The sequence below is a fragment of the Ambystoma mexicanum genome, chromosome 2q, assembly GCF_040938575.1.
Source record: "Ambystoma mexicanum isolate Mex_15411 chromosome 2q, UKY_AmexF1_1, whole genome shotgun sequence".
In the NCBI taxonomy this organism is placed as follows: Eukaryota; Metazoa; Chordata; class Amphibia; order Caudata; family Ambystomatidae; genus Ambystoma; species Ambystoma mexicanum.
Genome location: NC_090924.1, coordinates 460423028 through 460436799, shown reverse-complemented (window position 1 = coordinate 460436799; position 13772 = coordinate 460423028). Strand labels below are relative to the sequence as shown.

Sequence of the window (13772 nt, the reverse complement as noted above, 5' to 3'; positions counted from 1 at the left end):
GCTAGCTGACCTTTACTCCTTCCCCTTCCCCCTTAACTTCCCCTCACCTGAACCCCCCCTCCCCCTGACCTTCCCCTCCTGTTGCTGCACTTGCACAATCCGAATGTCACAAGGCCCAGTCCCAGTAGGGCCATTATTGTTGTTTACCCTCCTTGTTCCCCCCTCTCCCTGTCTTGTGGGGCCTGGAAACATTTTCTGCTGTACAGACTTCTTACAAATGTCAAATAAATAAAATAACGAAGAATGTCTAATTTTCAGTCGGAATTCGGCCAAATTCTTACTTGAAGCCGAATTTCGGTACACCCCTACTAGCAACTGAGGAAGCATTCAATGTGCGCCTACTGTTGAAAAAACAAAGATGAGTTGAATAATGAAGTGTCTTGGAACTTTGATAAGTCCCCCCAACAGTTGGCTTCGTGGCCGTTTCTTCATTGTCCAAGCCTCAATGTGCTCTTGATTTCCTGTTCCCATGCAGGCTCAAGGTGAAAGCAGCCATGCCTTCCATGCAGTGACTATACCAGTCACGTGTGAGCCTTACTTGGGGCGTTTGAGGCTGCCCCTGGTATAGGGTCACAGGACCTGCACATGTGGGGTTCTATTGTAGCATTTTTGTGACTATACCAGTCATGCAAGAGCAATATTGGGGCATTCATTTCAGGCTAAACCCAACAGGTGCCCACCAACATCTATTGATTTGCCATTGCTTGCATCTCTCTTTGTTTTCCATGACTGCCGTTATATGACAGGAAAGTGTAGCATATTCTCACAAGCTGTTTTATAGAGATGGTTTTAAATGATATTTGAAATGCTTTTTAAAGATCTAAACATATATTCTAGTGCTTTTCCTTTTGGTTTTGGAAGGAGCATAGTTTTTGTTGTATAGGTGTTTGCTATTTTTTTTTTCATTTTGCTTTGCAATGTAGATTGTCTTGTAGATTAAAATAAGTTTGGTAGATGCTCCACCGTGATTCTCTAAACTTGGAAAGTGGAACCCACCCGCTGTTAAACAGCAATCGCCTTCTCAACACCCACTGGCATTTACTCAGGGCAGCTTGTAACCATACCATGAAATTGGAATGAGCTGGCTGCTCATGGTCCCACCTTATGTACAGTGCAACATGGGACCCTCTGTGTCAGAATGCTTTGACAGCCTACCAAATTCTCCAGGGCAGGTCCCATTGAAGATCCCTGTGGGGTTCCCTCTCATATGAGGATGGTTTGCTACAGAATTAACCCAGATTGTGGCCTTTTGGGGTAGGTTTTAATTTCATAAGAAAAAAGCCTTTTTTGAAGACGTTAGCCCAGTGAAGTTACTCATGGGGTAGGCATACCTTTTGCACTGAACAAAGCTTTTTCAGGGCCAGGACACAATATATTAACCAATTGGCCAGATGGTTCTTCTAACATGATCACATATAGGGAGTTAATGTGGCTCCCCCCAAAAAGGCTTCCTATACAATGAAGATGATATAGAGCGAGCCAAACAGATCATCTAAAAAATACAACTGTTTCAGTCATACTTGAACATGAAAACTATCTACCACTGAAGGTGCAAGCACCTGCCTTTTGTGCTTGCTGCAGGCCACTGTTTCAAACGGACAGGCTTTGCTTGGTAATGTACAGTATAAACCATTCAGCCTGAGAGCCAACCCGTCAAGAAAACCCCCTTCCACATACATTCAAGAGGCCTCCCGCCATCATTGTGCTTACCATGCTTCGGCAATGACCATTGCCCCGGCTGCCCAGAGGTGTTTGGACCTCCCCTGCTGCCTGGTCTGCCTCGAAAGTGGTGGATTCTGGCTCAAGAGCAGCCATATCCTCAGGTGGAAGGAGGCCACAATGGTGCAGTAGAGTTCAACGCTGACACCTTCTCTCTCCCATGCCGTCACCTGTGAGGGACAAGAGCAGCATGTTAATGGTGTCACTATGTCAGTGATCTATCACTCAGGTCTTTCAGTTTGGTTTAAGTATTTGATAATCATAAACACTGCATACATCAGCTCCTTCTCCATCTGCCTTCTCTACTAACTGACTCTCCTAGAACTCTCTACTAGAACCCTTATCAGGTTCCATTCTATGTGACATCCCATCTAGCTAGCAATGTCATGTACATCACGCTGCTAACTCCCCACGTATAAGGCAAATACTATACATGCCCCTGCTGAGCATATTGGCAGGAAAGAAGAAGAGTGAACATATACCCTGCACATAACAGTCAACCATATGCTTAACATATAAGGGTGCACAAAACATAATGCATGTTACAATTTCCACTTTACCTGAACCTAACATAATCATGTAGCATAATCAGAGTTTGCCACATTTGCACTAATCTCTCTTCTCACATAATTCTTTCCCATCTTCTGATCTTCACCTCTTCCTGCAACTGTATCTGAATAACAACCCTATTCCCTTCCATGCTGCCTGGGACCCCTCCGCTTCCAGCTCATCTTCCCCTTGCTTCTCACTTCTCTCACTGAAGTGCCACAGTCTTTCACCTTTCCTTCTTGCAACACCAACGTCTCTCTTAGTAGTCTTGCACTCGGCCACTCTGCTAGTATTCGCCACAAACCCCCCATATAACCTCAGTGTTCTTGAACACTTTCATTATCCCAGAATAGCTTGCTTTACCTTTCCCTCCATAGTTTCCCCATTTGAGTCTCACAAAATCTCCTACTTCAAGGCCCATCGTGGCCTTACTACTGTCTTTGGAAACATGATCAGCTTTGTACTTGCGCTGACATTATAAAATGTTTTCCATCCCACTGTTGTCATCCACATTTGCATCATTGATCTTATCTTTTTGATTTATTCATTGTGTCAAGTGGCTAACGTAAACCTTTGACACATTATCATATCAAATATACAATAGATTCAATATTGCATTCCAAATGGTCAAGTTATCACTTCATTATTACATTCAGAAATATCATTAATATATCGTCAGCATATATGAGTAATTCATTTTAGCAAGACAACTTACTCGTGTGTCCTTCCATAGATTGAATAGCACATTTGAAAACATAATAGATCTAGCTGATAAAATATAGGATCAAAATGTATTGGTATTGTCGGGGGGAAATTCTGCCGGGGTCGGCCGGGCCGTCCGCAGACCTCCGGGCAGGGAGGCCCCAACTCCTCCCGTGTATATCTCGGATCGAGACAGAGTATGAGGCACACACAAGGAGCAAGGCAACTTCTGCTGTTTATTATGCAAACGGCAGGGATGGGTCAAGGAGCGTACGCGTTCGTCCTGACACACACACTCGTGGGGCTCGCAGGCCCTTTTTATTGTAATATGACGCGCTACTTGCGTCACTTCAAAAAGTTAACAAAAAAACCTATCGCAATTCTTAATTGGTTGCTCGAGTGGTAGGGTTAGTATAGTACACATATAGAGAATGATATTAGTGGTCAAGGTGTAGTCAGGTGGTATATCTGGGTTGTCCCTATAATTAGATACATAAGAATTGTTACATGAAGACTCCTGAGGATTGGCTAATGTTACTGACGTCTGAGATAAGAGCCCCATGTTCTGATTGGTGCATCCGTGAGCTCCCCAGCCTGGGACCACCGTTGTTCCCAGCTCTCGGTGCACCTGTGTTTGCAACAATGTTTCAATAAGGGTACGTGCAGACAATGTGAGGATTTATTCATAGGTGGAAGGCTGACCGCTCCCACTGTAGCAGATGTCCATTGAGCCTTTCAAGTGTATCGGCCTATGTCTCGTAGCGAGGGACCCAGACGCCTTTCTTTCTCCTGGGCTTTGGCATCTCGTCAGGTTCGGCTTGGTCACGTGAGGCGGGACCGTGTTTGAGGCAGAATTCTGCACAATTAATATTGCTTTTCCACTGTGTGTCTGGTTTAATATGTAGATATGATTCTAACGTTGGTACGCGGAGTGCAAGGTTGCAACATCATGCCTTTGAGGATTTGTTCTTGGATGTGGGTTTGCAACATTGCGACCTTGGCTGGTTGCTCCACCAGGCTCATTCTGCGGGATCAGCAACCTGACTTTTGCTTTGTTAATGTCCACGGGAACTCTTGCCTGAGGCCTACTTGGGCCTGGTGTATAAGTGATCCATTTCGGGCATGGGTGCTTTAGGTTATAGTGGCGTATATTTCCATGACCAGTATCGTGTTTCTATTATACCTCTCATGGTGGTAACGGGTTTCAAGAGAAGCGTGAGCAAGCGGCGTTATAGATGAATTCATGATGCATCTTGCGTTTCTGCATTCTGAAAGCCTATGTAAAAATAATAAAGATGCACGTCCGTGAATATGCCTGTCGCCTACGTCAGAGCACTGAGTATGTTCTTCGTGTAGATTGTTGTGGGAATGTTAGGTGTGTACATTTGTACAGATGTGCTTCCAGTTGTCTAGGTCGTCATGGCATCTCTAACGACGTGTGGTTTTTTAGTCTAGCTGATCCGAGCCGCAGGTGTCGGCATGGCCAGTGCGGGCTGCTGGGCAAACAGGTGGACACATCCGTATGTTCCTGTACCATGGTACCTGGTCGTCTGGTAACTGGACAAACTCTTCTCGCGGCGGGTGTCTGGGCCGTGACCCTCTAGGCCAAGCGCGAGAGGTGAAGGACGGGAGCCTGGTCTTCCATTCTCCCACTTCAGTCCCCCCTCTGGACGACTTGTCGACCACAAACATATCCTTCTCGTTATCTCCTCTTACCCTCCATATCTTAGTTATCCCTCCGAGATGTCCATAATGGTTTACATGATCTTCAAACGACCAATACATGTATTCACATGTTCCTCCAGGAGTACAGTATACCCATCTTCCTATGTAGCTCCTGGGGTTCCTTGGGTTCTCGATCTTCACTGATGGTGGATCTAGATGGTTGGTGATGATTTGTGTGCGCAGCTTCTCTCTCTCTTGTATTATCACCCCTGTATGCTGACCATCATCTGCGGGCATCAAGGGGTGCATTCCCACCATTTCAAGCAACTCGTCAGCCGTGCGTGCCTTTCGGGCTTTCCAAAATTTAATTATGATCAGAGTAGCTCCAGCCAAAATAGTACACCCCACTATTATTTTCAGTCCATCCGACAGCCAAGATGGCATCCATGACCATAATAGTGAGAACCAGCTCTTATCCTTGTTTACACCGTTACTCTCGTCCATCATTTTAGAGTGCATCTGGGCCAATTGTGAAACTGCTTCTGTCAGCGTACCATTGTCAGCATCGTTGGCAGGTATGAACGTGCAGCAAGATTGTCCTATCTTTGCACAAACTCCTCCTTCCATTGCTGTGAGAAGGTCCAGTACATATCTGTTCTGTAGTGCTACCATCCTTACAGCTCGCAGCTCCTCTTTAATTGCGTTGAACCCATTTACTGTTGAATTGATGGTCATCATTAGTTCCCATCTTGTTATTTGGAGCCATTTTGCGTTTGCGTATGCCTGCAGTCCCGGATGTATTATTGAGGAGAAAAACATTGCTGCTCTGCTGAATAGTCTGTGTTCTGGCGGTATTGACGTTAGTTCCGTTTCCGACCTTCCCCACAGGTAATTTCCTGTCAGTGGCTCTCCTTGTCGTTTTCTCCTATTTAGGACAGTATCCTCGCTGTTGGTCTTGTTCTCTTGCTTCTTCTGGAGTGGTGCAGATCTCTTTCGTCTCTTATCCCCTTCATCCATTTTAGGAAATTTCGCCACATTGACATGCTTCTTAGGTACCACTAGTGATGGTACATTGACGTGTACCATTGTGCACACACCATTCCACAGGGGAGGCAGTGTATGATATGCCTTTTCTCCGCAGGCCCAATAATGGTCCATTATTACTGCTGTTCCCGCACCCCCCTCAGGTAACTCCATCACACTTGCACAATTGGTGTTATATCCTACATCCACCTCTCCTTTATGCTGGTAGCATACTTTGGGCGCAGTCAATGGTAATATTGTTATTGGGTCTTCATCTTCTTCTACCCACGTGAGCATAGGTACGAACTTGATCCACGTCGTCCAACATCGATGATTGTGTGTCTCGATGGTTGAGATAGTTTCTTTTGTTACCATGTTGCTGCCAATTACTCCTATCTCCCAGCTGTTGTCCAGATACACCTTTCCTGTTATCGTCAGTAGCGGCCTTTCCCAGCATCCTTGTTTACCCGGAACTTCAGTGGCGTACCAATCACATGGTAGATACTGCAGTGTTACCTTCTTTGTTTCTCCTTTTGCAGGGCCACTTGTTATGTACCTGAATGCTTCGGCATGTAAACTGGTCTTGTGATAACTCAGATAGGTCTTGAGGAAGTTGTTTTCATATGGGTATGAGTCTCGCGTTTTCCATGTCATGTGCACCACTGTTCCTTGAAATCTTCCTTTCGTTTGGAACAGGGCCAAATATATTATGCACTGTGCTGTTTTTTCATCTATTTCTGTGGCAACAAATGTTCGTGAGGCGCTCATGGCGTATGGTATTAATGAGCAAACGTAACAGCTATCCTCAGTTGTCTGCTTACCAATGCGGGTCATGTGCTGGTACCATATGTTGTTTGTGACATGTGCTGAATCTTGTACATAATTATCAATACCTTTATTGTCTGAGTATGTGCTGCGTTTAACTCTATTTTGCTTGGGTGCAATGTTACTATTACCACCTGACGTAACACCTGTTGCAGCAGAGGGCGGGGGTATATTAAGTTTGTGCGCAGCAATAAAATCGATAGCATAGCTGTACTGCCAGACAGAGGCAGCCAAGAACCCGGTGATCATAAAAATCCCTATTATTTTTATTACATGTGCTAATTTCACCGGCATTTTGCTCTTACCTTGCTGCAGTCCTGGCAGCTTATTCTTGCGACGTTACAGTTGCCCGCCTAAAAATTCTCAAAAGTGCTTGTTATTAAATGTTAGTTTTAAGCTCTCCCTATCAAGTAGTCATTCAGTGCCCAGGCGAAGAGCTGCTCCCACGCTACTCTAAGTGATGGGTCTCTTAAGACCGGCAAGTATGGGTGGAGGTGGGGCATGTGATATTCTATGGCCAGGAGGAAGGCTGTGTAGTAGACACGTACCCTTCTCCTTTTTAAGTATGTTGGCCTCTTTATTTCGTATACGAACTGGTGTGACAATTCTTCTGGGTAATTATCGTCTGGCAGCACCATCTACACCTGCACACTGAATTTGTTAATTAGCTTTCTTAACAATACAATATTACGCAGTTCCTGTATGTGCGAGAGAAAAAAGAGAACATTCACGTGTTTACATGTGTATTAGTGCAAGCATATCCTTCAGTTTTAGTTACAACTGTACTTAGCAGTCAATGGGGGGGTTTGTGCTCAAATGGCGGAAGTATTTTTACTCTTTGAGCGAGTGATCATGGGGTGGGCAGTATGGGGATCACTCCCTTCTTCGTTAGTTATTGTCTCCGAGGGAACAATTGGGTCGTTGTCTGTGGTTAAACTTTCTTCCGCTGTAGGGGATGTGGTTGCTGTTCTTCCAATGGATCTGTCGTTGGCGCTGGGGCGGGTCTGCAGTTTGTAGATCTTTACGTCATGTAGGTGGTTCCAGGCACGCTTATCTTTTAGTTTTACTGCTCTTGTTGATACGTCCTCTACCAGATGGGGGCCAGTGAACCTCTTCTGGTTCCACTTCCTATTGAAATTGCGAAGTAGTACGTGGTCACCTTTGGCAAGTTTGCACAAGTTCTCCTTTCCCAATTCTGTATTTTCGTCTTTTTCTTGGTTGCTGGTAGACCCGCCCCGTGTGCGCTCGAGCTGTTGAGACACAAACACGACACTAGTAATCAAAGAAGACACATATTGATACATTTCATCACCTAACACATTCGCTGAACTTTCGTGGTCGGTGAATGCCCTTGACGTTGGTGTTAGGGGAAGGCGCATTTGGCGTCCAGTAACCACTTCGTGTGGGGTGAGGTGGTGGTCGGACCCTGGCCTGTTTCTAAGTTCAAACAATGCTAACGGAAGGCAATACAACCAACTTTTCTTTGTTGTTTGTTGTATTTTAGCAATTGCCTCCTTCAATAAGCCATTCAGGCGTTCGCATACACCATTAGCCTGTGGGTGGTATGCACATGCAAATTTGTGTTTAATGTTCAGCAGGGATGTGATATGCTGGAACATTTCGTTTGCGAAATGGGGCCCGTTGTCTGATCTTAACACCTCGCACACTCCCCACCTGGGGAAGACCTCCCTTACTATGAATTTGGCTGCTCTAAACGCATCAGGGTGTGAACAGGGCCCTGCTTCAATCCACCTAGAAAATGGGCATACTACTACAATCATATACCTATTACCTTGACATATGTTGATCATATCAACATAGTCAATGTGAAGGTGCCGAAAAGGTCCTTCTGGCCGGGGTATGATACCTCTTATCACTTTTAAAGTATGACCGGCCGTAAACTGTTGACATGTGAGGCAATTGCTGATAAAATTTGACACATGAGAGGTTAACTCAGGACAAAACCAATCTTCTCTAATTCGTGCTGCAATTATTTCCTTGCCTGTATGGGCAGGGTGATGTAATTGGCTCAGGGCGGTATTTAACAGTGCCAACGGTATTACAACTTTCCCAGTGCCACCCTGGCGCCATAGTGCGTCAGTTGGTGACATTGTGCATCCTCTTTTCACCCATACCTCTTTTTCGGCCATTGGTGCAGCCGCTTGTAGTTCCATAATCTGTGTGGCTGGGAGATGGGTGTACCCTTCTCTTATTAACATCTCCCTAGCTATTCCCCTCCCTCTCCCTCTCTGTGAGTCTGTGGGGTTCCATATCTCACCAAAATATGCAGCATATTTCGCATGTGCGTCTGCTGCTGCATTACCTTTTGATACGTAGTCTTCTCCATTTGTGTGTGCGGTGCATTTTACCAGGGCTAGTTCTTGGGGGTCGTTTATTACTTCAATTAGTTCAGCCAACAAGAGGGCATGTTGTACTGGAGTGCCATCAGCTCTCCTAAACCCTCTTCTTCTCCATTTTGATAGCCCTGAGTGGACAGTTGATGTAACATATGCACTGTCAGAATATATAGTTACTCTTTTATTAAAACTTTCCTTTAATGCCAATATTAGTGCAACGAGTTCCGCGGCTTGAGCAGAGTAATGCTGTGGTAATTGTACACACTTCATAGCCACACACACCGGCGCCTCCATCATTTTTACTACTGCTGCCCCAGTCCTTCGTATCCCATCTCCTTGATCAATAGTTGATGACCCATCAATAAACAAAAGCTCACCTCCCTCTAGTGCGTTTTCTTCAACTTTCCTAGTACATGAGTACATTTCAGTTACTTGGGTGCAGTCGTGGGCGTAATCTCCCTCTTCTATTACTTCTGCTAGGAACCTTGCAGGGTTAACCGTGCTACATCTAACAATTGCTAGTTCAGCTTTAGACAAAATAATCTCATAACCTGATGCCCTCTGTGTTGTTAGTGTGGACTTAGGTTTATTCAATATCGCAAATAATGCATGTTCCACAAATAGTGTAGTTGGACACCCCATAGTTATTGCTGATGCTTTTTCTACTGCAAAAGCAGCTGCAGCGAGACCTTGTTCACAAGAGAAGTGGCCTAACATTATAGGGTCTAAGTGACCGCTGTAAAATGCTACTGGTTTATAGCCCATGCTAGTTTTTTGGGCCAACACTGCTTTCATCACTGCTGAGTCGCAATGTGAAAATATAAAGAAGCGCCGCTCATAGTCTGGGGATGCCAGTACTGGAGCAGTTGATATCGCGTCCTTTAATTCGTCAAATGCCTCCCTCATTTCCATAGTCCATCCCAACTTTTTCTCCCCTTTATTTGCTTCCTTCAAACCCTCAAGCAGGGGTCCTATGTATGAGCTATAATCAAATACCCATGCTCTACAGTAGTTGCACAGCCCCAGAAATTGCTGCAGTTCTCTCACAGTCTGTGGCACGGGAGTGCTTGAGATGGCCTGTGCTCTTTGTGGTGCAATCCTTCTTCCATGTTGAGATATCAGTTGGCCAATGTAAAGTACCTGTTCCTGACAGTATTGTATCTTTTCCATGTCTACCTTATACCCCTTTTCAGCCAATATTGTCAACATTTTTAAGGAGTCCTCTCTACATTTGCTTTCGTTTGTACTGCAAATTATTAAGTCATCCACATACTGTAACACTGTGCTTTCCACCTCAACGTTACCCAAATCCATCTGTATTACTCTATTGAAAATTGAGGGTGATTCACAATACCCCTGTGGTAATCTGGTATGTTTCCACTTTGTATTTCGGTAAGTAAAGCTTGTCAAATCTTGTGAGTCTGGGTGTAATGGTATTGAGAAAAAAGCATTTTTAAGGTCAATCACTGTAAATCGTGATGCTTCTGCTGGAATGCCACACAATATTGTGGCCGGGTTTGCTGTTACTGGATACTCTGCTTCTACTATGTTGTTCAAGGGTCTGAGGTCCTGTATGAAACGCCAAGACCCCCCTTTAGCCTTGCGCACCGGGTACACAGCTGTGTTACATGGTGATTCTGAGGGGACCAATATGCCATTGTTTATAAGGGCCGTTATGGTTTCATATATGCCCTCATCTGCCTCTTTTGACAATGGGTACTGTTTCACTCTTGGTAATATGGCACCTTTTTTCAATTTTATCCTTACACCCCCTATGCTTTTTATGCATCCCACGTCATAAGGGCTAATAGTCCATAATGATTTGGGCACCTTTGACATATCCTCCTTAAAAAATGGGACTGGGGTGCCTGCGGGTGCCTCAAGTGCCATTGCAATTTTCTGTGCTACTTGTTTGTGAGCCACTCTTAGCCATATTTCTACACTCATCATGAACACCATTTCATTTTCTTCCTTTTCTTCTGAGAACAGCTCTTCATCTGACACCTGGGTCAGCCTACACCCTTCTGCTAGTGCTATCACCGCCCTCCAGGCTCTCCCTTCTTTATCTTGGGCGTGTACAGCAACATAATCAGCTGTTGCAATAATGCTCTCAATGTCCACTGCAAACACCTTCCCTTCCAGTTCATTAGCTGGTGTTTCTGGTCGGAATAGATAGGCTGCTGGCCTCCTCCATATTTTCCCTTCTATCCCTGGCATCCATGCAAATGCCATGTCTGTGCCATATTGGAATATCTCGCCATCCAGTGGCTCCGCCCTAATCGCTGTCTGTCCACAGTATGCTTGCAAAATCTGTCGTGCTGCGAGCATGTTAATCCCTGGAGTAGAGCAAATTATGCCATCCTCTGTAAAGGAGATCGTCATATTCAACCTGTTCATTATGTCTCTCCCCAGTATATTTACTGGTGAGGCACTATAATACAAAAGTGGGACTGACAGATCATAATCTCCAATAGATAAGGGAACGTTATCAGTAAATGGAACCAACCCTTTAGCCCCAGAAAATCCTTGGGTGTTCATGGCTTCGCCTGACATCTTAAATTTACCTTCCCTTATGCAAGACCGGGTTGCCCCGGTGTCAACAAGAAATGATAATTTTTTGTCACCTATCGTTACCTCTATGCGTGGCTCCTCCGCACTATTAGGTGTTACTGACAGGATGGGACACACCAAGGCCGTCTGTGGGCTGGCCTATTGGGGGTACAATGATTGGCCATTCCCTGTATAAGGGTTGTGTCCCAACACCGACACCCCACCCAATTGTGTTCGTTCATTTTGGGGTGGTGGTTGTATTAACGCCACTTGTTGTTGTGGCGGCGTCAGTTGCTGTGTTATTTGTTGTTGTGGCAGTGAATAGGTTTGTTGCTGTCGTGTTTGTTGTGGTTGGTCACTCCCTTGTTGTGACATCTGCTGTTGTTGCATGCCCTGCTGTTCTTGTGAGGTCCTAGGTTGTGCTTGTTCATTCCATGCTGGTGTTCCTGGCCTGACCCTACATGTACGTGACATGTGTCCTAATAGTCCGCAGCTCCAACACACGGGTGGTTCCCTGTTTTGCCATGGGAAGCTCCCTGTGTTGTCCTGGTATACGGGTTGCCCTGTGGGGTAGTAATTTCTGAGTCCCCCCCCCTGTTGCTGGGTATTATATCCATATCCTCTCCCCCTCATAACCCCTCCTCTTCCTCTGTTATAACTATAATACCCAGTTCCTTGCATTGGGTACCCTCCTCCCATGTTCGGTGTGTGTAATTGCAGAGGCGGCACTTGCTGTGTTACACCTTGTGGGGGCGCTATTTGAGCTGGATCTTGTGCAGCCACTACTTGCGTTGGGCTTTGGGCCATTGGTGTGGGCGTAGTTATTAGTGCCCCTTCCATTGTATATTTAGTAAGTTTTTTCTGTACTAATTTGGCCTCTTCTGTTTTCCTGTCCTCCTCCTTTTGTTTCATCTTTCCTTGTGTAGGGGAGGAATGGCCACGAGGCCCTCCTCACCTACAGCTCCCTCCCCAGGTGAGGACCATGGCTCGGTGGGAGCACCCTCATGCCACCCGGGCCCAGGTGGAGGAGGGTTCACCCGCCGACGACATTGCCCACACGCACCCTGTCCTTGCATTTACCGAAACTTAAGTTAGGCCTAGACGCCATCTTGCACAGCAAACATGGTGTGAGTTCAGCACACTGTAACGAGGCCCCCACCTTTGGAGGGCCTTTCATGCATCTCTGCCGCCTCAGCAGCCCTGGCAGATCCGCTGCGAGCGCGTTCCCATGAGAAAGTCGGAGATGAGCTAAACCCGAGATGCCAACACGGCAACATTATATTAGTAACAATGTGATATTGCACCCCGTATGACCCGGACCGCAAGGCCGGGGCAACGGGGAAAAAAGCTGAAGCATCACTATCTGAAGAAGGTAGAAAATAGTTCAAGTATTGGTATTAATGAACTACCTCTGTTTAAAATGTGAATGAACCATAAAAATGTAACGTTATATGATATCCCTCCAGGTCTGGACTAATGCTGCTATAACCACGGAGAAAGATGTTGACCAAACGTGTAACCTTTATTTGTAAAAGTGTTTTTCAATAGTATGTAGAAACTTGAACTCATATATGTTTTGAATCACCCAAAGCGGCGAGCATCAATCTCTGTAGGCCATAACCTAGATATCCCTCGTATAACGTCTAATGTACATACAATACGCGCACAATGTAGTGAACATAATGTTAGGTAATGAAAAGGTACTGGAACCAACTGTATTAAAGAAATGTGTAACGAAAATGAAAATATATATATATATATATATGTGTGTCTGAATAACGTTAAAATAAGGCAGAACAGTATAAAACTTCTACATTCACTGATCAGCAACGCACGAGGAAAATACCTTTGTGAGTATATGCAAGGTCATTCCCTCTCCCACCCCACCAAGCCCGCCAGATGAAAAAGCTAAGACTTGTGCCGCGCTCCCTCACCTCCCCCAACCAAGCTGGCGTTACTTCAGAGAGTCAGAGGCCCCGGCGCCGCAACCAAGGCCACAGCCCGCCACCTGTGTTATTTACAGCACGGTAATAAACCCACGGATGAACCCACTGATCTACCAGCACCCTCTCATAAATCCCACGAACCCCCCAAGAATCCTGACCCCGTGTAAGGACGACCCCCATCATTGGGACAAGACACAGAGACCCATCTATATAATAACTTCTAACGCAGCAGACAGACATGTATCACTCGGCCCAGGTCCCAGAGCCCCGTCCCGTGACCTAAAATACCGGTCAACAAGACACAGGTAAATCTCACCCCAACCGACAACCACCAGACCTCTCACGAGGTGCATTCCTCATGTGTTGTGTTTATTTTATAAGATAAGCTGGTGAAGCGATTTATTAATGAACGTAAATGTCATTTTCTGAATAACTG

At 45.5% G+C, this 13772-nt stretch overlaps 1 protein-coding gene across 1 annotated transcript in view; it reads right to left on the bottom strand.

The window, feature by feature from the left end:
- The window catches only part of LOC138569525 (adiponectin receptor protein 2-like), a 336710-nt gene that overhangs the window by 280439 nt on the left and 42499 nt on the right, over positions 1 to 13772 (bottom strand). Inside the window, exon 2 of the mRNA XM_069647575.1 lies at positions 1711 to 1889. Coding sequence (XP_069503676.1) covers positions 1711 to 1815 — 105 coding nt within the window. The 5' untranslated portion in view covers positions 1816 to 1889. The remainder of the gene's footprint in view (positions 1 to 1710; positions 1890 to 13772) is intronic.